The sequence below is a fragment of the Thermobia domestica genome, chromosome 2 (genome assembly GCF_964235325.1).
Source record: "Thermobia domestica chromosome 2, izTheDome1.hap1.1, whole genome shotgun sequence".
In the NCBI taxonomy this organism is placed as follows: domain Eukaryota; kingdom Metazoa; phylum Arthropoda; class Insecta; order Zygentoma; family Lepismatidae; genus Thermobia; species Thermobia domestica.
The window spans coordinates 265,630,368-265,656,493 of record NC_137455.1 but is presented as its reverse complement, the minus strand read 5'-3'; the positions used below and the strand labels follow the sequence as shown (position 1 = coordinate 265,656,493).

The 26,126-nt window shown below is 37.0% G+C and overlaps 1 protein-coding gene across 5 annotated transcripts in view; it reads right to left on the bottom strand.

The window, feature by feature from the left end:
- Su(var)2-10 (E3 SUMO-protein ligase Su(var)2-10) overlaps positions 1-26,126 on the bottom strand; it is a 107,762-nt gene that overhangs the window by 70,080 nt on the left and 11,556 nt on the right. For 3 of the 5 annotated variants that reach the window (XM_081748650.1, XM_081748652.1, XM_081748651.1), the window contains exon 2: positions 21,478-21,644. The exons of the other annotated variants lie outside the window; for them this stretch is intronic. In XM_081748650.1, the coding sequence (XP_081604776.1) occupies positions 21,478-21,644 (167 nt within the window). The remainder of the gene's footprint in view (positions 1-21,477; positions 21,645-26,126) is intronic. 5 annotated transcript variants of the gene reach the window in all.

Below are 26,126 nucleotides of genomic sequence, written 5' to 3'. Positions count from 1 at the left end.
TCTATAATATGATGTATCACTCCTTCAATATCTTTTGTCAGGGATAATCTATCCTCTTCGCACAGGCGAAAACTATTTCATCGTCACTATTCTCAGCATGTAAAATTTGAATGATTTCCTCATCCTTCACAAGAAACTCACGTAATCTTGATATCCTTGAAAGGAGATAAGAAAATTGTGAACTTGGGGCATATGCAAGTTCAAACTGGAGATCCCGGAGAAATCCCTATTTAAAGTAGTGTTTAGAACAAGATAAACGTTTTGGGAAGAGTGATGATTCATTTTTCAATAAATAAATTGTTTCAAAAGTAAAGGACCTAACAAGCCTAAAATATTATAGCGATGTACCCTTGAAGTACATAGGGACACGGATGTCCCAACATAATTTTTGCTCTACAGTTTATACATTCTTTCATGAATTTGATGAAATGCCACATAAATATATTAAATAATTATTATTAATCATAAATCCACTTACCGTAGCTAGAAAATTCTACTAGAAACCAGAAATAAATTCGAGATACGAGGCCAGAAGAACACCATTGAAAATTACGACTTTCAATTGTATGGAAAACTATGTAAACTTCAATGTTGCAGACACAATTCTTGCTATTTATCAATTTCGTCTTTGATAATTACAAAAATGTTACTCGGAATGATCGTTTAAGTATTATAAGAGATCTATAATAAAAATTATAACTGAAACAAATATGTCTCATGTACGTGAAGGGGTTAAGGAGACTCAGCTAAACATTCAAATGTTGTTAAGTTCCACTCCACCGTCAAAGTACATTGAAGCCTTAATGTTTTTCAGTGTGGTGAATACAGTAGAATACTACAAACAACGAAAACACACAAAAATGCACCAATAATAAAAATTACATATACTAAAGACACTGTCTAGAAAAAAATACGATATACTAAAATGTTCTGAAAACAGATTGATAAAATCATTATTCTGTAAAACCTATTAAAAATTTATTTATCAGATAAGAATCCAAAAGCTAAAGTAGTTCAGTAATTTAGAAGACAAGGTCTTCACTCGTAATAGTTCAAGTTTCAACAAGATACAGTAACATGGTGGACGAGACATGAAGCTCAAACAAGGGTTTCTAGTTGTGGGACAAAAGGTCAAAACTGTAAAGTCCAAAAGATTTCTCGTTAACTATGAAAGAACAGAATAACCACTCTTGTGATATTTGACAACAGCTGGCATTGCAGTATTTTGCGACACTTTTCAGGGTGCTAACTGTGACCAATAGTTCAAATGTTTTATGGAGAAATAAGCACAATAGTAGGGATTCTAAGCCAGCTATGAAAGGACTCATTCTAACAAACCAATGTTATAATTTTTCTTACCACAGGATGTTCCCATCTTACTTTATAACAGACTATCACATAAAATCATACCTAAGTATACATTCAATTGCGTATTCTTTAATCTGTATCTAATTTTGATGTTAGAATATTTAATTAGTATCGATATAGGGAAATACTTGTAATATTTGTTCAAATTTATTCACGATTATTAGCTGTTTGAATCAGATGTGTTTAAACTCTGACCCAGTTTCTCCTCGATTATCAGCCTCGAGCTTAATAACGGAGCTTAAGCATGTGTGCGTACGAGCACTATATGGTAGAGCATTCATGTTTGATGTGTGGGGTTTCTGGTTCAACCCCAAACCGCTCCGAGTGAGCTTTGTGGCAGACAAACTCCGAGTGCGAGGGTTCTTCTGTTTCCTTCGACTTGCTTCATTTCACCATTATCATTCATCTCATCATCACCATCTCCCCTCGTCTTGGTGCATAATCGTGCAACGTTATAAAAAGATAGCACTATAACGAGGTTAATTAGCCCAAGCTCACGCAGGATAGTAAGCCGAAGCTCTAAGATAGCACTAGCCCAAAGGAGTAAACTAAAGCGAGATCGAGCTACTGCGAGCCTCACTGAGATTAATAAGCACAAATCTCATTGCAACCTGAACCCGCGCAAACCCTGACTGCTGAATGTCTATCTTTCACCATTCCTATCCTTATTTTTATTTCACGTTCGGACTTCATATCCTCACTAGTAATAATATCCAGATATCGAAAACTAGTCATCTGTCCTATTGTCTCTCCTCCTACTTCTATATTTGACACAGACCGCTCCGTTCCAATCACCATGGCTTTTGTCTTTCTAACATTTATTTTCATCCCATATTCTTCACACCTCTTCCTCAAGTTTTTCTGCATCTTATTGACTTTCTTTTCATATTCCGCAACAAGCGCTGTATAATCTGCAAACCGTATACACCTAATCATTCACCTTCTACCGAAATGCCGTCTTCATTATGTAGACTTTTTTCACTATCTCCTCTAGAAAGATATTAAATACTGTTGGCAAGAGACAGCATCCCTGTCAACTCCCCTTCCAATTGCTCTCTTTTCTCATTCCCTCCTCTAATATAACACTAACTTGTTGGTTCATATAAAAGATTCTTATGAGTCTTCGATCTTTCCATTCCAATCCATTTTTCACAACTTTCAATAATTCCCAATTCACACGGTCAAAAGCGTTTTCCAGATCAATAAATATAACCTACACCTCTTTCCCTTTTCTATAATCCAACCAATTGCATTTCTTGTGCCCTTACACCTCCTGAACCCGAACTGTTCCTCCTCAACTTTTTCGTTTATTCTTCCACACAATCTTCTCTTCAGAATTCGAAGCAAAATTTTTGCTGCATGGTATATGAGACTAATAGTTTTATAATCCTCACACTTTTTGGGTTCGATTTCTTAGCCATCGGTATCATGATTGTTTTCAGGAAGTCTTTTGGTCACTCTCCTATTTCATATATTTCATTGCAAATTTGGGACAATTCTTTCTTACCCCTGTCTTCCATATTTTTAATGAATTCGACTGGTATGTTATATATATCCCTGTAGCCTTTCCATTCCTAATCTCGGATACAGCCTTTTCGAGCTCATACCGAAGAATTCTAAACCCTTTATCATCCTCATCTATTTCATTTTCTACAAGCCAAACGTTCTCTCATGTAAATCCTCAATATATACTTTCCATTTTCCTAAGATTACACTTACTGACTATCTTCCCATTCTTGTTTTTTGGTGCCCAAGTATGGGAAGATAGTCAGCCTCCCAAGTATTCCTTTCCTTGTTTTCTCCGAAGTTGCATGTATGTATTTCATCTCCTTGTACATTTCCTCATAGTTCCCCATTCTTTCTATTTCTTCTGTCCTAGCATTTTCTTTTGTAAAGGTTTCCCTTGCTCTGTCTGTTCCCTTCGTAACTCGTTGTTCAACTTCCTTACATCTTTCTGCCCTCTTTTGCATCACCCTGTTTCCACGTCTTCCTTTCCTTTATTTTCTGCAATATCTGTTTCGCAACCCATGGTTTCTTAACACTTTTGTTAAAAAAAAAATCTTTGAGTTTTACGTCCCACGGCTATGCCGGCTAGGCTAAGGGAGACGGTGATGAGAAATGAATGAAATGGTGGAATGAAGAAAGTGGGAGGAAACGGAAGAACCCCGAGAAAACCCACGCACACGGTGTTTATCCACCACAATGTTCACTTGGAGGGAGCAGGGTTTCAACTCGAGATCCCATGTACCAGAGGTGAACGCTCTACCACTGAGCACTTAGCAGTTTTGTATTTGCGGTAACCTACTACTACTTTTGCAGTCTGCTGAATGCAAAGTTTAATAGGTTTCCACCTTCTGTTTCTACCCGGCACCTACCCTCCCCTCGTTTGAATAGTTTTCTTCGAATGTCCCAACGAAAAGAGTTCTTACTTTCTCGATTCTCGATTTTCAGTTGAATATCCACTTCGGCCAGCACAAGGTTACGATCAGAGAAAATATCAGCCCTGAGAAGGGTTTTGCCGTTCTTCAAGTTATTCCGATACCTGTTCTGAACCGTAACATAGTCTACCTGGCATTTTTAGCCGTCTATTGGGGATTACCATGTGTATCTTTTTAAGCTGACTAAACCACGTGTTTTCAATAACAAGTCTACAGAAATTGATCAGTCCCTCTCCCTTTCATTTCTTTCGTCTCAACTATATTTGTCTACGACACTATCTTCCTGCTTTTTCCCCCACAACTGCATTAAATCTCCCATTACAATTGCACATGCACTCCTCTTCTCCCTGTCTATAATTTCTTCTATTTTGTCACAATTTTCCTCTATTTCTTCAATTGTATGCAAAGTTATCGGTACATACATATAGTCATGGGATAAAACATATGACGATGTAGCGAGTGAGTAAGTATCAGATAGTGCCAGACGAAACAGCAAGTTACCGTTATTGACTTTGAATATTGGAAGCATTAAGTAAAATTTATATTTTCATTTGGTACGTGGTTTTGGTTCTTTTCACAATCTACAGGACAGTTTTCACCTGAATTACAATTTATTTACTAGCGCACCATTGTTCTATGATACTTTTAAATATATACTCAGTTTAGTGAGTCTTCATGCAAACAAAGCTTGCAATTGGTAGGTAACAGGCTATTTACTTTTGATAGTCAAAAGTATTACGAGGTTAGTTTTAATAACCATATTAAAAGTTTTTACGACATTGATACTACTCGTTTGTCCCCTGTATATCGATATATAAAACAAACTCAGTATCTTCGACAAGCAAAACCCAAACAAACGAAGTACTCAATCTCTAAGAGAATAGCACCACATTTCACACAACCACATCTGCATCTTAATCCACATTACTATATATTTGTTCTACAAAAGCATGCTCCGAGATTTATTTAGCCATCCAACAATCAAATAAATACATTCTATGCGGAAACTTAAGTTAGTTTTTATTTATAACGCACTGACTATTCTGGTCATTTCTGCACCTTAATAAACATGCAAACGTCCACTAGACAGAAGTACTGTAATCAAACCCAAAACTATAAGAAATGTCGAACACCCTACTAAGCCCTACATTCACCAGTAAGTCTCAATTTTATAAACAAATAAAATTTATCAAACGAGAGGAACTTATGGTACTTCAACACACCATGTAATCAACTACAACGAACAAGTATATATTGTATTCTCACTCACACAATGTATTAGTATAGTACAATGAAAACAAAATAGCTCAGCTGTAATTGATTTTACAATATTTGATGATAAACTTTAGAGTACACTTATATTTTATACGTAGGTATTGTCTATAAGGGATTTCCACTTATATCTTCTTGTGCTGACTAAATTCAACCACATGTTCCCAATAACAAGTGAATTTTTTTTACAGTATTTGACCAGTCCCTTTCCCCCTTTTATTTCTTTCGCCTAAACCATATTTGTGTGACACTACCTTGGACCGGTATATTATATATATATATATATATATATATATATATATATATATATATATATATATATATATATATATATATATATATATATATATATATATCTTGAAAACTGTGTGTATTATGGGTCATAGTGTGCGTATGATATCAGAAGTGAAGCTGGATGAAGATATAACAAAGTAATCAGACCAATCTTCCAAGATAAAATCAACTTTTATCAACGTTCACAATAAAATCTTTCAGTCTCACGATTATGTCCTTTAGGCTAAGGGAGACAGATGATTAAGGCAAGTGAATGATGATGGAAGAATTAGTGAAATGAGAAAGGAGGAGGAAACGGGAGTACCCGAGAAAACCCATGGACACAATGTTGTCCCACCACAAGCTTACTTGGCCGAGATCGAAACAGGGACCCCACGCACCACAGGTAAGTGCTCTATCACTGAACCACCACCCTCAAAGAAAAAAAATCAACAAAATTGCTGCATCAATGCTGAAGTTATGCATGAAGTAGTGCACAATTACGGCATTAACACTGTCAGACGTTGCTGAATTCCATAGTTTAACTCGGAAAAACATGTCCAAAATGACCGATCTTAGCATCGAATCCACAATTTCGGCATCGTCATGCGGATTAATGACATTCAAGTCTAAGTTTAGGTAGAAAGGAATATGTTAACTGGTCCAGGAACTGACAGTTATAAAACCGAAGGGGTTGCTCTTCCTTGTTTCTTTCTTTATTTTCTTTATTTTCAATTATGATACATTGCATAATTCTTGTCCCCCCAGTGGGAAGAACGAGATTCCACAGCTAGTATATAATATATATAAGCGGATGGAATTGAGAACCTCCTCTTCTGTTTAAGTCGGTTACTTCCAGAATGGCAAGAGATAATAAAAAAGATATAAAGAACATTTTTGTTTGCCTTTTCATTAAGATCAAAAGATGTCCTTATAGTTACTTCATTATAACTACCCAGAAAACACTTATAAGATGAAAAACAGAGGCAATGTTCCTCAGGGCGCCAATCTTAGATTTACATCATAAACATTGTCTACCCCAAATTCAAACAAAACACCTGGTAGCACATTACTGTATGCATTATTGCTAACATATTCCTACCATTCACACACCTTCACTAAAATCCCACGGAATCATATCTGCTCCTGGATTACCAAGGGGTGGCCTAGAAGGAGGAAAATTTCTCCTGAGTTCGTATCTCCTATTGCGCTCAATGCAGATTCTTAATATTTTCCAGTACTAATTTTCACTTCGCAGTATAATGAAATCCTCCCCCCCCCCCTTCCATGAGGGAAATTTCAAATCATCACTGTAAATATGGCGCCCATGGAACATTCCGAACATTTGATAAAGGTTGCCTGAACACATCTATCAATAAAACGTGTAAAGACTTCCAGGCACTACCCAAGCAGCTGTTCTGGCAGACAGCATGTCGCAGAGATGTTAGATATCTGTGGGATACATATTGTATACACTCTCACTATAAGGTTTTGGAGTAGGTGCCCGTAATCTTGTTGCTACAGCCCGGCTGGCTGTCGAATTTCTCTTTACCATGTCCCACTGTATTAATATTCACTTCACTATTAAAAGATCCTTCCCAACTTATACACAGAATCCTTACCAATTTAATGGAAACACGCCAGATGTTTGGATTGGTAGCGTCATGCAGCGACTGCAACGCCGGATTGTTGCTGAGGTTCGAACTCCGTCCTATGTGAGGGGAGCAAAACGACAGTGTGCAATGAACTGAGTAGATGGTGATAGTGTAAGATCGGCGACCTCTCTGATATTCAGAGAGAGTAAATTGTTAGCGCTCGGTTATGTAGGTAAGTGCGATTCAAGTAGCAAGTGTATTGTATGTGTCGTGAAGGACAGTGTCCAATGTGGTGATGGCTTACAATACTCACGGGAAAACCACATCGGCGAAAAGGATGTGGTTGGAAGAAACCATGAGAGATATGTCTCGCCAAGCATTAAAGCAGATTATCACTCAGAACCGTCGTGCGACTGCGGTGAAAGTAAGGAAGGTATTCACGTAGTACCTCCCAAGCCTGTATCGACAATCAGTCCGCTGCCAGTTACATGACAGACATACGGGGTCGGGTTTGGCGGGTGAAACCACTGATTAGGCATCATAACGATTTCACATAACACCAATCGTGGCACGAACATGCAACATAGACAGCTGATGACTGGAAACGTATGATATGGTCGGATGAGTCATTGTTCACCTTATTTCAAACCACGATCCTTGTTTATGGTGGCCGACGCCCAAAGAAGCATATGATCGTCACTGTCTACCCCCAACCGTAAAACATGGCGGCACCGGCTGTGATGCTATGGGCCAAACTATTCTGAACTTCGATTGGTGCTGTGTTGATATTTATTAGTCGCGTCATTGACCATGATTATATCGCAATTTTAGGGAGCCATGTTCTTTCTATGGTCTAGATATTGTTTGCGAGCAACGCCATATTCCAGGATGATAATGTGCCCATTCATATAGCTGAAGCTGTTGAGCGGTGTGATTTGAGGAACATCGGGATGAAGTTACCACCTCCCTTGGCTCACATTTCCGGATCTGAATAATTGAATTTTGGGAGACACGAATTCAGAAAAATTTCCGCCTCCATCCTCTTTCTCTCTCTCTCTCTCTCTTGGAACCAAGTGATTACTGCGCGTGGAATGGTAGTAAGATTCCACTTGCTACGATTCACTATCTCTCTAACTCCACACCACGTCCCATCAGAACTGTTATGAGAGCGAAAGGTGATCTAACGCCATGTTAATCTGGTAAGCTGCACTTTTCCAGCTGTTTCCTTTGAATTGCTAAGTATAACTTTTGCCTCCAAGGTGCTCCTTTAATGGACCAAAGATGTGGAAATCTGATGGTGCTAAATATGGCGGATGTGACATACACTTGAAGCGTAGGTCGTCGATGGCTTTCATGGTTGCACGAGCAGAATGAGGACAGGTGTTATGTTGAAGCAAAACATCTGCACTCAGCAATCCCATTCGCTTTGTACGTATTGCTGGCTTCAAATAGTTCTTGCGAAGGTCGGTGTACGTTTCACTAGTCACTGCGCTACGTGGAAGCATTTAAGTGTTCCAGAATGAAGTAAACATGATTTTCCCTGCACAGGTAGAGCTGCGAAACTTCTTCAGTTTTTGCACTCCGGCTGAAAATAGTGCACTTAACTTTCATCCCAGGTGACAATATGAGCTAGAAAACCCTCACCCTTCTCTTTATAACGCCTCGGCAGTCCTTGACGTGTAAAAACCAACGTCTTTCAGTTCCTGCGTTAGTTGTCGATCTGGCGGACACTTTTCTGTAGGCATGTACTGTGTATTGTACTGAACCGAAGCTCAGTAAACAGCAGCTCAGTGAACGGAAAAGCTACATCGGCGAAAAGGAAAAAAAACACGAGTGGTATGTTTCGAGTCGAAGTTTCTTCGGTGACCAACCCCTCTTACCAAATAATTTTCAATGGGTCAAGTAGTGGCTGTTAGAAGAAGCTTTACTTTACATACTCTACTCCGACACGTTAAATATGTTTAACAAAATTTGATGAATTCTTGTATTGTTCACAGGTAGTGTGTGTGTATTACCGTTAGAGGAACATAAATAATAGACACAATCTGCTAGTTAACTGTATTTTGCTATATATGCAGTATATAAATAAATAATTTCTTCCAGCAGAATAAAATTGTCAATTGCTATTAGCAACGAAAGACGTACTTTTTACCGCTACAGAAGTTTTTTCTGATTTTTCGAAAATTAAGCATGTCGAATTTACCTAAAACATGTAATTTTGTGCATTTCGACTGATATACATGTTATCTCTAGACCAGTGTTTCCCAACCGCTGTGCCGCGGCACACTGGTGTGCCGCGAATGGACCGCTGGTGTGCCGTGAGGAAATCGGAACAAAATTATTAATTCTATAGCAACCAAATTGCAAGACATAGGAAAATTGTATATTTTTGTATTTCACATTACTATGAATTTCTAGCATGGAAAAAATTACTGTAATTGTAATATATTATTCTACATCTATTACTGTCTAGCAGACAGTATTTCGGCTCGTACACATTTCCACGGTTAGCTGTTATGTTACGCTTCAATTGAGTCATACTAACACCGCGAAATGGAAGAATTTGTACGGTACGCGTCAAGTGAACGTTCGTAGAACACTCATCCGCACGTGAATGACAGAACAACACTTTGTTCAACAGCTGTGTCGCAAGCTGTGTGATTGCAATAATATGCATCGGTTTTGGTTAAAACTACAAAGTTAAAAGTACAAGACATTTGTTTGTTCGTTCGTTATTTAGTGATCTTCGTTCTTAGTGAAAGGTTGGATACAGTTTTCGAAAAAGAAAGCGTATTTTTAAAAATCTGAGTCCTATATTTAATTGCAATTGTTTTACTATCTTAAAATTAGAATAAAAAATAAGCATAATGAATTAGCATAGGGTAAAGCCAGTGATCGAGCTTTCATCTCTATGAGAAGATCAGTAATCACAAAAAAAAACAACATGGTATTTGCAAATAATAATAATAATAATAATAATAATAATAATAATAATAATAATAATAATAATATCTGAGTGTGCCGCGAGAATTCAAGTTACACCCGTAGTGTGCCGCAAGTTAAAAAAGGTTGGGAAACGCTGCTCTAGACAATATTTTGATTAAACAGAAATTTAAAGTTAATTATAATTGTGACCTATTTCATTGACTCTACCAAGTGCTGCTGTCTTGCTAGTATCAATAATGAAAAGCTTAATGAGAGTAAATTTCAATATGGGTTTCTCCTCAATAAGTGGCATGGTTCTAATACAGAATCACTTACTACATTCACAAAGAAATTCGTTTTTCTCGAGTACTACATATGAGCTCTCACACTCTAGCATATTTTGTTCAGCTCAATAAGTCCTATTAATTGAGACACATAACCTCTGGACATTTTCCCCGTTAAGCGCTAATAAATAATGTGTAGGGGCAGGAGTTTTTCGCAAGTTGCGAAATCACGAAAGTTTTCCGACAAAGACGAGAGTTGGTTTTCTTTAAAGAACTACGTCAGATTGAGTAAGGAAATAGGTATTTTGAAGTCGCAATAACATGTGATAACTGACATTTTGAGCGAAATATGCCGCAAAACGCGTCAAACTGAGTTTAAAAAAAACACGTTAATTTCAGTTGTTAAAATACACGAATAAAAAGTACAATTATCCAAGCAACGTTTTCTTTTTGTAACTAGCAACGCTGATTACCACTAACTTCCGTTTCAAGTTCATAGCTGGTAGTTGTAGAATGTGGAACGTGGTGGAATGTGGTTATGGTACAAGATCGCGCAAGTGAATTTGCCAGTGAAGGCTTGTACGTATGTGACATCCAAACGTTAATAAGTAAATTCTGTAATTCGCCCACTGAATGGAAAAAGATACTGTACAAAACAAATAAAGTCGGCAGGACATAAACGTAATAGAGACAGTTGAATGTGGACCAAGCAATGGGATGGGACAAATTACGTTGGAAGATTTTGCAAATGCGCAGAAGGCAAAAGTAGAAAAGATTGAGTTCATAAATGAGACTACGGAGATGTTGCTGAAGTTCAATATACCCATAGAAAAAGTTGACTATTCTGTATTTCATGCGTGGTTGAAGTACATGCCTGGTTAAACAACTTGTGACAGAAGAAAAGTAACTTGTTATTAGTAACTGCAAAAAGAATAACTTCATTGTTCTAAGCACCGTAGTATCTATTATTGTTTACATTGGGCCTACCTATATTAGAAATCTTTAAATTTTACATCCCACGGTTATGCCGGTTAGGCTAAAGGAGATGGTGATTATGAGAAATGAATGAAATGGAATGAAAAGTGGGAGGAAACCCACGCACACGGTATTTGTCCACCACAAAGTTCACTTGGCGGGAGCTGGGATCGAACCCGGGACCATATCTATATTAGAGTTTGTATAATTTATAGTAGTTTGTATATTAGAGCTTGTAAAATAATTCATTTAGCAACAAAATGAGAAATTTTATATCTGAAAATGCGGCAAAATACGAAATCTTAAATTTCAAATGCGAAATGTTTTATTTCAAATTGCGAAAAACTCCTACCCCTAATAATGTGGAATTCACACTAATTTTATTGTATGCAGATATTGCACTGCAAGGGAATTCGTTTGCTATTTCAGTATTAACTCGCAGCAAATAATCTGTATATAATCTAAATGCAAACATCTCTTTACTGGAGTAGAATTAAATCATCAAAAAGGCATTAGGAGATTAAATATTTAGATATACATCAAAAAGAACTTAATACGCTTCAACGCGAAAATTCGAAAAAATAGAAACACTAATGATCAGACACGCTTTTCTCTTTTTATTTACCTTCACTTAGTTATATATTTTTCATCAGGATCCATGACTTCTAAATACTGGAACAAAAACGATCCAATATTTTGCTTTATGTTACACATAGTCAAGTGTAGTCATATATGTTCACACTTTGGTCATGTAATTGTATTTAATTTTAACTGGTAGTATCTTCAAATAAATGACATCGCGTGTACAAAAGCTCGTTGAATACACTCTTATAAGATCATTTTATAATAAATTGTTTCTTCCCTGCTGTGTGTCATTTCGTAGTAAATTCTCACGAAAATGTAAACATGCTATCGTTACAAACGATGAAACTACAGTAAGCTCTTTAATTCGACATTCTATGGTTCGACACATTCTATAACCCGGCACCAATCAAGCTGCAAGAATACTCAAATCAACATTCAAGGTTTGAATTTAATTTTGTACCCCACTAAATTATAAATAAGAATATTTTAACTACCACAGTTGCTAGAATGACGAAATTCTTTACATGGCAGGATATTTATATCGTCTGCACAGGTTCAAAATGTGTAAGCACATAAAATACGTTTTAATGGTTTGCATTATTATCTAGAGTGATTTTTCTTTGGTTTTCCCATTAAAAATATATTGATAATCCAGCACGGCTGTGGTCCCGAATGTGTCGGATTAAAGAGTACTTACCGTATCACTAATTAAAATAACTAAGTCTCACGAGAATAAATACCTGGGACTTTGAAGAACGAGATGAATAGTTTGCTTATTAGTCTTTAAACACTTAACCGTGTTTTTGCATTTACACTTAAGGAGCAAAAATAAATAAAACTGGCTCTGCAGAAAATTCAAGCTGGGAAGGGAACGCGCGAATTTACAAAATAAAGTATTCTTTAGAGTTGTTTTAGAATGAGCGCAGCAAAACGGTTGCCATACCATTTCCTTCTGTTAGAACTCTTGAGTTCAAAAGAAAGTTCAAAATATCTTCCTTTATTTCTGCTGTTGAAAATTTCGTATACAAGATTACGCCATAAGCTTTCTTGTTGAAAAATAGTCTTGATATACAAACCATGTTTTCATTTAAAATGATGATTGAATCCGCTGTAATGAATGATGGCATCTATCACATGTTTCCCCACAGGTTCCAATACTGATATCACATGCCTGTTAATTTATAAATTTTTGTTTTCCAAAAGTCGTAACCAACTACTATCAATCTATTAGATGAAAATATCTCCAAACTTTCTGCACAATCATTTTCATGTTACTTTACAACGCTTCTAGATTTTCACACATTATCTTATATAAGGCCGTTTCCTATGTCCCAACTTGTCTCTTGACAATCAGTCAAGAATTTCTTTTGGTTTTATTACAAAAATTACCTCAGATCAACTGAGATCGATGGCGACAGTGTACATACTGCTGCGTTAAATCTGCAGCAAATCACTGTGAATGGGTTGAAAGAGAGTATGACTACATTCACATCTGAAAGAACTTCACAAATACCATACTGTACGCCGAGGCTAACAAGGCTTCCTTGAAAATCGAAGATTGAGAAGGGCATATCGAAATGCCAGGTATCCTGAAATCTAGAGCTTCGGACTGGATAGGTAAAGGAAAGCCAAAAGAATGTTCGAACAAGAACTATAAACTAAAAAAAGAACTCGCTTGGGAGAGGTTCGTACAGAATAACCTGGAGGTGGTCCTTCAGCTCTATCTTACAAGATCGTTACTAAGACAGTAGTCTCTCTTAAGACCGTTCGAAATTTCAAAAAAAAACATTGGAACCATGACAACAGATCTTGAAGAGACCAAGAAATTCCTCCTGCACACACTACTGACTGATAACAGTTTAGTCGAAACTCGTACATAGAGAATTAAGAGCCTGGCTTACTAAAAAATAATACAAAATTTACCATTTTTCTTTTGCTTTTTCATTCATCAGTGAAAGGAGATAATGAAATACAAGTTACCACAATCATAGATAATGCTATTCTACAACAGAAAATATGAACCTGAAGAATGTTCAGTGTTGCCATCCATAGAAATTACAGTGTTGCCAGAAAAACAATTTCCCTAAAATCTAAGTTAATGCAGCGAGTAGAGGAACGAACTCAATTGCATTTGATTACGTATCATATTGTTTTGGTTTCCTGTGAACTATTTTCTAAATAATAGTTGTATTTACTTTGTGATAAACCAAATAGTTTTAACATACAGTTATTAAAACTAAATAATAATGTTAATTAAAAAGTAGTTCACAAGAAACCAAAACAACATGATATGTAATCAAATGCAATTGAGTTCGTTCCTTTACTCGCTGCATTAACTTAGATTTTAGGGAAATTGTTTTTCTGGCAACACTGTAATTTCTATGGATGGCAACACTGAACATTCTTCAGGTTCATATTTTCTGTTGTAGAATAGCATTATCTATGATTGTGGTAACTTGTATTTCATTATCTCCTTTCACTGATGAATAAACAAGCAAAATAAAAATGGTAAATTTTGTATTATTTTTAGTAAGGCAGGCTCTTAAGGGATACAATTTGTGATTGAGGTTTTTATGTGGTTAGAATTTTTTATGAATATATATATTTTTTTAGCTATGTTACGATGAAATTTGATTTGTTTAATACTTATATTTCATCGCATTTGGAGCTGGGGAGCGGCGGATAAAATGTAAGTACAGTAAAGATGTCAATTGATTGAATATTTAAATATATGTGTGAGTTTAAATTAAATGTTAATAATAAGTTTAAAAAAAAATTGTGAGCAATTAAAAGAAAATTTAATTTATGAGGTATATTATGTATACCCCTATGGACATACCTCCATTCATCTAACAGAGGTAAAGAAGTAATGCACGACAGAAGGCAGGAGCGAGCAGTGGGTCCGGATGGGATCAAGTCTGAAATATACAACTGTTCAGAGGAACTGGCTGAACAACTGACGAACCTGTACAATAAGTGTATCAGAAGAGTACTGGACGCCTAGATGGTAGCCACAATAGTTAGCTTGGGAAAAAGTGAGGACAGGGATCTTGTAGACTCAAAGTAATATAGTCTTATCTATTTATTAAACCTTGCTGGTAAAGTACAGAAGCTATTGATGCAAAGACTAGATCAACATAGGCGGGTGATAGGGAAAGTGCCTATGCAGTACGGTTTCAGAGCAAAAGAAAAGCACAGAGGAAGATTTGAAGCACGCCATGAGGAGTATGCACTCGGTAGCCTTTCGTGGCCATCGCTCTTTTAGAATGAAAGAACTAAGACGTCCACGTTATCTTTACGATATTCTTATGAATTATTGTCAGAAAAATAAACACACTGCTGAACAAGACTGCACTTATTTAATATAAAAACACATTTACACGTGACGTTTCGATCTTCTAGCCAAGATCCTCATCAGACGCACACTCAGATCCACATCAGATGAGGAGAGTGTACGTCGCAAGACATTGACTATGAGTGTGTGTCAGAATTATTGTCCAAACAGAAAAAGCATAATTCGAAATCCAGACATGAACTTCGAAGACAAATAACGAAGCCAAGGGTTCTTGTGTGGACTATTTTTTTTTTTTTTGGGGGGGGGGGGAGATGATGTAGCAATCAAACAAGTATTGACAATCATGGCAGAGACGCTTGAAGTGGAAGACGTGGTAGAATATGTGCCGACGACCTGTTTGTGCTGTTTGGAGGCGACACAAAAATTGAGCTCGAGAGTACAAGTAAGGCCAACGGCCAACATAAATGTCTGGTCAGGGTGTCTTCTGAGTTTCAATTTCAAAATTCCAGTATATTCAGTATAAATATCAGCAAAATTCCAGTACCTAATAGATTGTTTTTTTTTTTTTTTTTGAATAATCACACTCTTGATGATTTCAGGTTTGTATCTGTTTTACCATCAAATTAATATTTTATTTTTAATAAATTTAGTAAGCCTTGATTTCTTTGAAATACAAATGATTAGGTATATGTAGCTGCTCACGAAAGCGCTGAAATCTTTACACAAGCAATGTGCCACATCCATATCAAGCATTAAAACTGGTCCTCAGTTTCCCATCATTGGGCATACTTTTACTGATTTTACTGACTATTTTGCAGCCTGTATACTGTACTTGAAGCATTGCATATAATATAATGCGTTCATTGTTATTATACGTGAGTTATAGAAAGAAAAAGAAAGAAAAAAAAGCGGAAACTGAACACAATATTAGTAGAAAGAGGGAAGTTAGTGACTATCCGCAACCCCAAGAGAGATGGCGTCATCTTTTAACGCTGGGTCATTTGGGAAAACCACAATTTATTATTTCAGTAACTGTACTGTATTACATATGAAATAACTTTTTTCATGATCTGAAGCTCAATTTCATTACTTTCCTTTGACCGACAACCTCAATTCTGCTCGTAATCCTGATACAGTAAACCAAGAGCATTATTTGCATTATCTAAATGTACTATTAAGTTATATTATAACTTGTAAAAATAACTGTATATTATTCTATTCTAGTTATAATGCATGATTGTTATTATTATCCTGAACTTTCGAAGTTCAAGAATACAGGGTAGATTATAAAGAATGATAATTTTTGTTATATTTCATAATTTTTCCTAGTATGTGGATCAAAATTAAATTCCAGTATTTCAAGTATTTCCAGTATCAGTAGACACCCTGCTGGTGCTTAAGGAACAAATTAGCAGTCTCAATATCTAAGATCGTGTGTATGCTGCTTAAGGAAAACCAATCTAGAGACTCCATATTTAAGCTAGCAGATCGAAACATTAAAAGAGTAAAACGCACCAAATATCTGGGTATCATCCTAGATGAGAAACGAAACTTCGAACAGCACCTAGAGCACAAACAAATATTGTATCCGCAAAGTGATGTCCGCAAAAAATAATGTATCTGGAAAGGGGAAAGCTCCAACTCAAACATGAACTGAGAAGAAGGTACCATATGAGCTTTAGAGTCTGTAGTAACATATGGTTCAAGTGTGCGGAGACACAGGGTCAAGGTTGGTCTGGATGCAACAAAGATAAATAGAGTGTAAAGGAATGCAATATGTGTAATCCTAGGTATAATATAATTACATTTAACTATCCTTCAGCGACCTTCAACTTGTTGGATAAAGAAGCTGGAGCAAGAAAAAGGTGAACTTTTGACAGACCAACTTTGTCATTCCAAGTCAAAATTGCAGAATAGAATTCGGGCGATGTGAAAAATGAGTGGGACTGACCGGTATAGAAAAACCAAACAACTGCTACCTGATATCAACGAAAAACTTCTTCTGAAGCATCTGAAAACCAAGCAGAGGCCTAGATCACTTCAGATCGGGATATGGATCCCTTAACTCGCAACTTGCAGAACTAAAGCTTATAAGATCCCCAACATGTGAATGGGGGGAAGGGGGAGACGGAACACGAGCACGTAATCTGAGATTGTCAATTAACCCGGCATCCCAGATTTAAGACAATCCTTAAGGTACACTCATGTCCAAAATGATTGTCGCATATCTATAACTGTCTTCTCGTAAGAATATAATTTTATAATGATTTTGCAGGGTACTTTTAATACTGATACTATGTGTATAATCGGGAAATGTATATTTGTGGTGAATTTCGTAAGAAAAGAATTATAAATACGAAAATTAAAATGAGTAAAACGAAATGTTGCTAAATGGACAAGAAAATTTTAGTTTAGTTTCGTTGTTCTTATTTACTGCTCTTTTGACATGAAATTTGCCACATACATGTCTTTGCTGATTATACATACATACTAACATTGTAAGAAATACCGGGCGAATTCGTTATCAAATTATATTCCTACAACAACATATTTATAGACATGCGACAATAATTTTGGACATGAGTGTACATACACATTCAGGGCGTTCTACGTACTGATGAGCAGTGTAGGGAACTAAACACTCAAATGCAGTATCCTTGTTCTATAACGAACGATACTGTAACAAAAGGAGGAATAACACTTAAATAGAAGAAACGGAGGAAAAATAAAGTTCAGAGTGTTAACACAAGATATCGGTAATTAAAACCTGACTCGAGACAATGTAATTCTGACCAAGATAAGGCCGAGTAACTGTCAGTCCATCTACGGAACGGAAAGAGCATGTTCATATACGGAAGCGTCTTGAATGACAAATCTACTTCTGTAAGAAATATATCAGGTTGCAATAGATATGCACAAGTCCCCCGAGAGATGAAAATTGTGCACTGGGTCCTCCAAGAGACGGTGATAAATAATATGAAATAGTTGCCCCGTCTCCAGCCCAGGATGACTAAATGAAGGCGGGGATAGAAAAAAAAACTCAAGTGTAATCGCTAATCCTTGTGGGAAAATAAGAGCACCAGAGGAACATGCAGAATGAACCGTGGCATCCAACCAACCAGAAGTTTCGCTGAACTAAAACATGGCTCTAGTGCAAGCAGCCCAGGTCAGGACGAAGATGTGTGTAAAGCGAGGTATGAGTGAAAAATGTGTGACGACAGGCTCTGGGAAGCTGAATGGACGGGGTAATCGACCGTCACTTTAACTGTGGATCTCTATCGGTAACAATCCATGAGATAATAAACAGAAGAGAACGTAAGTGTATATTTTGAGTCGTTGGATGCCCTTCTTACAGAGTAGCCGGACATTGATGATTGAGGAACAAGCTAACTGTTGACTATACGTGAGTACAGCAAGCTTGCCTTTGTGGATGTGGGCGGAAATTATCGTGCCTGGGGCTGGTATGACTTGGCAGCTCCCACAAAGTACGGGAGGCCCAGGGATAACTGAGGAGGGTCAGTGACTTGGTCCCGCACGCCGGTAGAGCTCATATACTTCAGACGTACTGAAGTAGTTCCGCTTCGGCTAGATGACTCTACCGGGGAAGTGGAAGCTTTAAGCAATCTCCCAAATAGGGAAGTAACACGTGCCCTAGGGTTCGAGAAGTTGCAATTTTGAAGGATCTCAAAGGGAAATTTTACATTTGCCCATAATAATTTTGCAGTATTTCCAGTATCGATACAAATTTATCGTATTTCAAATATCAGAAGACATCATGTATTCTAAAATTTTCATTTTAGTCGTGAGTCGTACCTCTAGCGGCAGAAGCTTGAACTACCAAGTAAAGACCGCGCATGTATTACAGTCGTCTAGTTGAGAAAAGCACAGGGGCCTAGTTCGCGTGGACAAAAGGACAAAACCCCTGTGAAATAGGTATGTGTGTGTATGAGGAAGACTGCATATAGTATAGCTTCATCTTCACGTGAGGCACATTCTTTGAAGACAACCTGTGGATCTTGCGGATTTATCACACGTTTGGTGTCCAGTGACCATATGAAGCGAACAAACTGTCACGATTATTGAAGGGAAATTTGTAATGACTGGTGAATCCATCTTCGAACATGTTCAATATTTCGTAAAATACAATATATGATATGGTGCACAACAAACTGAAATTTCGTAAAGCGAGTGCTTAGTGGGTGCCAAAGAACCTCACAGATGTTCATAAGAGTTAGCGAATGATGACATGCCTGGATCACGTACGGCGAAAAAGATATTTTTTTCGAAGGTATCATTATGGGTCACGAGTCAAATATTACACACCTCAAACAAATAGGCCATCAATGGAGTGAGAACACTAATTTCCAAGCAAAGAAGAGATTCAAGGTCACTCAATTTGCGAAAGAACTGCTAGCGATAACAATGATAAGCAAGATGTTCTACTGGTGGATTTTCTAATATGGGACCATTGTGAATGTTTCATCGAATGAAACAACATTGGCACATTTGACTCGTGTGCTTAGTGATAAACGTCCCTAACATTAATGCTTGAAATGCCAAATATCTTCATGACAATGAATACCCCATGTTTCTCTCCTGAAGCTTTGATGGAAAATGCTAACTACACACCACACAATCCTGATATGGCACCTTCAGATTACCATCGTTTTGATCCGGTGAAGAAATTGTTGACCGGCAAAAGTTTCAATTCCAATGACAAAGTCAAATCGGTTGTGTACAGAAGGCAATATTCCCACAAGACGAACTACTATGGACAGGGCATTTTGAAACTTGTGCAACAATTGGACAAATATATTGAGAGACTTTTCGCATATGTTGAAAAGTGCTTTAGTATGAGTCGTTTACTTTGCATATTTTTGATGTGTTATCTTTAACACTTTCTTCTGTTGTGCGTTACTTATTAATCCGCCCACGTATTCTGTCCCTCAAGATTACTGAACCAAGTTCGAGGCGTTTAGACAAAAGGTCAACTGTGCTGGACAAGAACACTGGTCATCAGTCTCCCTATCATTAATGAAACTATAAAGTCCACGGTGAAAAGGAAGTTTCCAGGATTAGGATTAGGATTTTGATTTCTGGGCTTGCCATCTACGACCACGTTAGCCCGTCACGTATGAGGGATGACGTCCCTCGGCGAGCACACTATCCAAGGAAAGGGAAGGAATGAAGCGTCCGGGGACTTGTATGTTAGGTATCATCCCAGCATTTGATTGATGTGAATGAGGAAAACCCACGAAAATTTCACTAAGGATGGCTATCCTGAAAAAGCTTTTACTCTTTTTCGACCGAGTGTCCCCACCGGGAATCGAATCCCGAACTGCTCGCACCAAAGGAAAAAGCGTCAGCGTCTACGCTACGCGTGGTCATAAGGAAGTTTCCAGTCTGCACTTAAAGGTAAAGGTACAATCTTAGATGGATATACAGCAAGTTCTAGTGCCGTGCATACACCTAATTGTCAGGTCTCAGCGTGTGAGTCTTCTTCTAGTTAGATAATAGATATCATTTACACACCCATAAATTTTATACACACGATAATCTGTTTACTTGGCACCTGTGATTGTTAAGTATTGTGTGTCCAGTGCACGCATCGTATGCGTTACTAGTTACAACACTTTAAAATATGGCTGTATCATTTGTTCAGACGTTCTGAACGTTTTCGAACACTACATAGAAACGATATACAATATCTTTAATTTAATTTACAGATTCATAACACCAAAACACAAATAACTTAACTACGGAGAATTCACCATTTCACTCCTTAACAATTCTTGTATTGATCGAAAAAGAATTAAAAACTGTATATCTAAATTAAAAGGCATTAACACTAAGATGCACTTATTTCACCAGAGTTAATATCTTACCTAACAAAGGCTAAAAATAAACAAACTTGTCATACTTGATAAAGAACTTACCTGACAGAACAAGAGTCATATTTAAAAACACTTATTATCATTCGGTTAAATACTACAAAAGAAACTACTTAGGTTGGCCACAAGCAATCTACAAGTGGTTAGTTACGAAAGCTACAATAACAACATGTTAGTAAACAGAAAGAAGCAAACATTAACACTACACACAAATTAAAAGTTACTTTCTTCCCTACAAAATGGGTTTAATAGAGCAAAAGACCACAACACCAAAGTTAAAAACAATCGAACCTGAAAAAATCTGACCTCAACTCCTGGTTTAACAAGCAGAAGTTAAATACGCTATATTTTTGCGTTTAACTTCGACCATCATACAGCAGAATATAGACTGTCATTTCTTATGGTCAAATCGAAAGTAGTTATATGGGCCTAGTCTTTTGCTCTAAACCCCGTGTTTGTTTTCAGAAAAGTCTAAACAGAGAAACAAGGCTGACTGCAATATTGATATGTGCTCTACGAAACAAAAAAGGGGAGAATCTACAAGAGCTATGGAATTGCTTTCGAAGTGTTACTTACTGAATCGATTTGTATAACTCTCTAATCTTCATTTGTATTGGTGTTGACCGGAGTCTCAGCAGCTCCAGAGCTCTTGCTTGCAATTCATTTTTTCTTCCTGTCTTGTTTCTTCCCGCAAAGCCCAAGAGCATCTGGAGCTCTGACACCCTAAAGCTCATCACCATATTCTGGAAAAAGGGTAACGAATGAATTGGCGCTAAAAACAAGTAATGATGTTAGGACAAAATAAACTTCAGACATATTATTACTATCACAAATCTTACTTACTGGAAGATGGTAAATAGGCTATTCCGATAAAAATCTAACAGAGATTTAAAACGTATACTATGTGCATTTTATGACAAATTTACATGGGTAACAGAATATTATCAATTTAACAGTTTACTTGCAACAAATAAAGAGTTTAAAAATGACAGTCCTCAAGTCCCTGTATTATATACGTAGTACGTCTTTTTCTATTCCAGGAGTCAAGGCAGATCTATAATATTTTGCTGTGCAATTACTTAACACTGGCAATGTAAATGCATCTTTCATCAATTGCACCTAAATATATATATATATATATATATATATATATATAACCGTTTGTATAATATGATATCTTGAGTAAATTACCTTAAAAAAACGTTAGTATATAATTCTAAAATCCTCTAAAAATTCTTCAGTTTCGTAATTGGAAAACAAAAGGCAAATATAATGCTAATGGAACAAGAGCGGTTGAAACATATCCATAACAATAAACATGTTCCAAAACGACTGAACACCTGAACTGGATAAGTGAAGTAGCTCTCGAAATAAAATGACTTTTCTCTGATAAGAAGAAGCGTTATGTCACTATATTTTCTTTTCAAGGAAAACAAATGCACTATCATAATTGTTTATGAGCTACAATGATACAAACGTTAAATTTTCAAGGTATTTATTAGGAACGTACATTCCCACTGAACGACGCCGTAAGTGACTGAATATATATTATCTAATAAACAATATGTGGTGGTAAACCATCATTCCATAATACCTAAAACGGACGGTTAAACAACTAACGGCTGTCATTTTAAAATGGAAATAATAGTGATAATCGTGATCTGATACTCACTGCAAGTCATTTCAGTCAAATCACCCGGAGCGTGACATCTGTAATCTCAAATTTCTTAGAACTCTTTACAATTACGCTTTCAAACACCTTAATCAAATGCTATTTACTTGATTAATAGTACAACGTTATACTACCTTCAGTTTGCAGTAAAGCTTGCCTTCGTCGCAGAATCGAGGCAAGAACTCATGAATTGTGCCCGGAGGAACTACGGATCATTTTTAGGATCCATGATAGTTGGGCGCAAAACCGTTTATTCAAATGAGTTTACCTACCTGCGTATGTTATAATGTATTTCATAACTACAGCCCGGATGTTTAGACACTAAAATATGAAAATAGGCACTGGAAATTTCGAAAACCTTCCACAAATAATTTTGCAAAAACTAAAAATAACATCTTGAACACAGCAAAGTTTCTGCACATCATGTACAACTTGTCTCTACCAGTTGAAAAGAAATGGGAAGGAACTGCATCAAACTATTGACTATAAGGTCTCCGGTATTGACTATCCGGTCCGGCTGTTTTAAAAGAATGTTTCCTTTTAATAAAATAAGACATTTGTAATAAAGACATGTAATTTGTGTAAAAAGACGCATGTTTTTCGTTAATGTTTAGTTATTTTAAAGATGTGATTATATATTCATTGTCAGACATTAATAAATTTATCTTAAAAGTGTACAATACTGTACTTTTTTTTTCATTTTCTATAATAAATTATTAAAATGCGTGGTACAAAACGTAAGTGTTTATTAAGTACTGCCCTATACCAAAAGGTCAGAAGAAACGAATAAGGGCTAGTTTTCGAATAAAAATTGTGTTTTTAATGCTATGGATCGTTCAGGAAGTACTATGTAAGTATTTATTGAATGCTTTTTTTGTTATTTGATCTGCCCATTAGGCCGGATAGTTGATACTCTATTGTATTAATAGAAAGTTATTTCAGGTTTCACACACAAAAAAAGTCACTTATAGGCACTAGCTATAAATTGAAATAGGAAGAATAGCCAAATGAATTTTACTGTAGGCAGCCTGTGACACCCCAAAACAAATTTCTGTCCTTTATAATATATCTAACGTAAAGGAATGATATGATTGGGCGGCATAAGATGAACAGCATTATTTCCAATAAGGACATGGAATCTTTATGTTAGTATGACAGTTCTCAATGACCAGTCAAGAACGAACAACCACGCCTAAGCAGACCATCGTAGACTGCTTTGCGCTCAAACATCCTGCTCCGACTTTTTATGCAGTGCAGCATTCAGTTGCATCTGCAATGATGAAAGAAAGTTACGCCCGACTCACTGCTCTAAATTTAGCCATAGATTTTGAAGTCGGTGGATTAAGGACTGTATCGTTTAATATAAATACAATTTCACTGTACCATAACAATGGAATGCTTGTGCAGAAAGGCGTCAGTAAATGGATGTGAAAAGCAGTTGCCATTCAATTTGTTCGGACATTGCGCGAAAAAAGGAAATTTCGAGAACTTTCGGCTGAGAACTGAAAATCTATTAGGGACAAGTAGTACACAACAAAAGGACTCATATACAAAAAACTGTCGCGAAGCTGGAATGTGAGAGTGTTGGCGCATAATTTAAATAATACAGAATAATAATCTTTCAATGAACCGGGCTGAATGAAGCAGGCCGAAAACAAGACTAAGTCACGAAATCAACCCCCGGCCACTCGTGTAGTGAAACTGAATCTAACAAGAAGCTTTCTGTATGAGGTGACGAGCACAATGTGCTACACAGCGAAATAATTAAAAGACATACACTATACAAAACAAAAATATGGAGTGAAACCTCGCGTCTGAAAACTATACGACTTGATTAGTTCCAGAAAGGATGTGTATCACAATAGACGATGAAAGCCACTCGAAATAATACATTACATATCGTATTGTTCCGAATATAAGTCGACCTTTGTTTTTAAGACCTCTTTTAGAGAAAAAAATATATACCAGTAAGTCGAAGTTTCATTATTTGTGTAATTAACAATCTATACTAAAAAAAAAAGTATAGAATGTTTACAAAAATTCTATTAAATCTCAATATACTGAACTATATATACGTGCTACAGGTGATATTATTCAATGGTTTACTGCATTAGTTATTTTTTAGCGTAATTCAATTACATCACTGTCATTTTCTGCTTCACTAGAACTTCCTTTCATGTTTCACTCGCCTTCAGTCGATTCCTTGCTGTAGTCCTCTTTTTCGCTTGACATCTTGCTGTCTTCCTACTTGAAAGTGTATAACTTTGCTCATCGTTTGCATTGTCCCACAACACATCATCTTCCGACCCATCCAGTTTATTAGATACACAGCACTTCTTGAATTCCCTGATGATACTTTCAGTGGATACGCTTCTCCATGAAGTGATTATTCACTGTAGAAGTAGGGTTGGGATTAGTGGATGGTTCCCCTCAAGAAGCCAATTCGTGTACAAGGATTGCATTTTGTCTTCGAACGGAGTTATGGACGTTTAAAGTTAAATTTTTCATGTTTTCGGCACCCTATAAGTCCGAGAGAAAGTATTTGAGCACCCAAGTTGGTCTACACTTTTCGTCTTATTGGTGTCAGGAATCACCTCCCAAACCTTGTTGGTGTTGTTTTGAAACACCCTGTACAATATACCGAGCAAGTGAAAAGACCCTTGCCATAGGCCAACTCGGTAACTATTGAAGATATGAAAAAATAAGAGAGCATTTTGATTACGAAGTGTGGGTTGTCAATCTAAAATGGTAGAATTTTCGTAATCGGACCAACCGTTTAAGCTCGGTTTAGCATCCAATAATAAAGAAAAATGCAACGTTGTCACGTCAGTGGAGGAAGATGGAATGAAATAATCTGAATCGTGAAAAACCCTGGGCCAAGGAGTATAGAAAGGGGAGCAGACCTATTTGCAGGCGTCAGCACCACAAGGGAGGAGGGGTAGGAGAGAGGAGGTATACGAGGAAGACAAATGAAAATAAGTCGTGTCGTTTTCTGACAAGTTTAATGTACATGTTAGTGAGTAGAAATTTACATACCTTACGCATGCACGGCACTTGCTTCCAGACGCAACAGTCCTGGGCACTATGCCAATAGGTGCTTAAATTGGTATCCCTCCTGCTGGTGGCACAAACGGATACGGCGTCGCACACTATAACGCATACTATAACGTGTTTGGGGTGTTATAGCTCTACACACGTTCCAGCTGTTCCACGGTTCTGGGTCTATTCCGATACACAACGGACTTTAAGATACCCCCACACGTAAAAGTCTAATGGTGTGAGGTCAGGTGATCTGGGCGGCCATTACACGGTACCCCTTCGACCAATCCATCGGCCAGGAAGCACGTCGTTGAGCCATTATTGCAATGTACGGCAGTAATGTGACGGTGCTCCATCGTGCTGAAAATAAAATATACGCTGCGATACCAAAGGCATTTCATCCAGATACGGCTGTAATGTGGTGTGCAGATGATGTAGATACTTGTCTGATGTTAACCTATCGGGCCCGGGCCCTAATATGACGTTGCCGTGTATTCCACACCACACATTCACT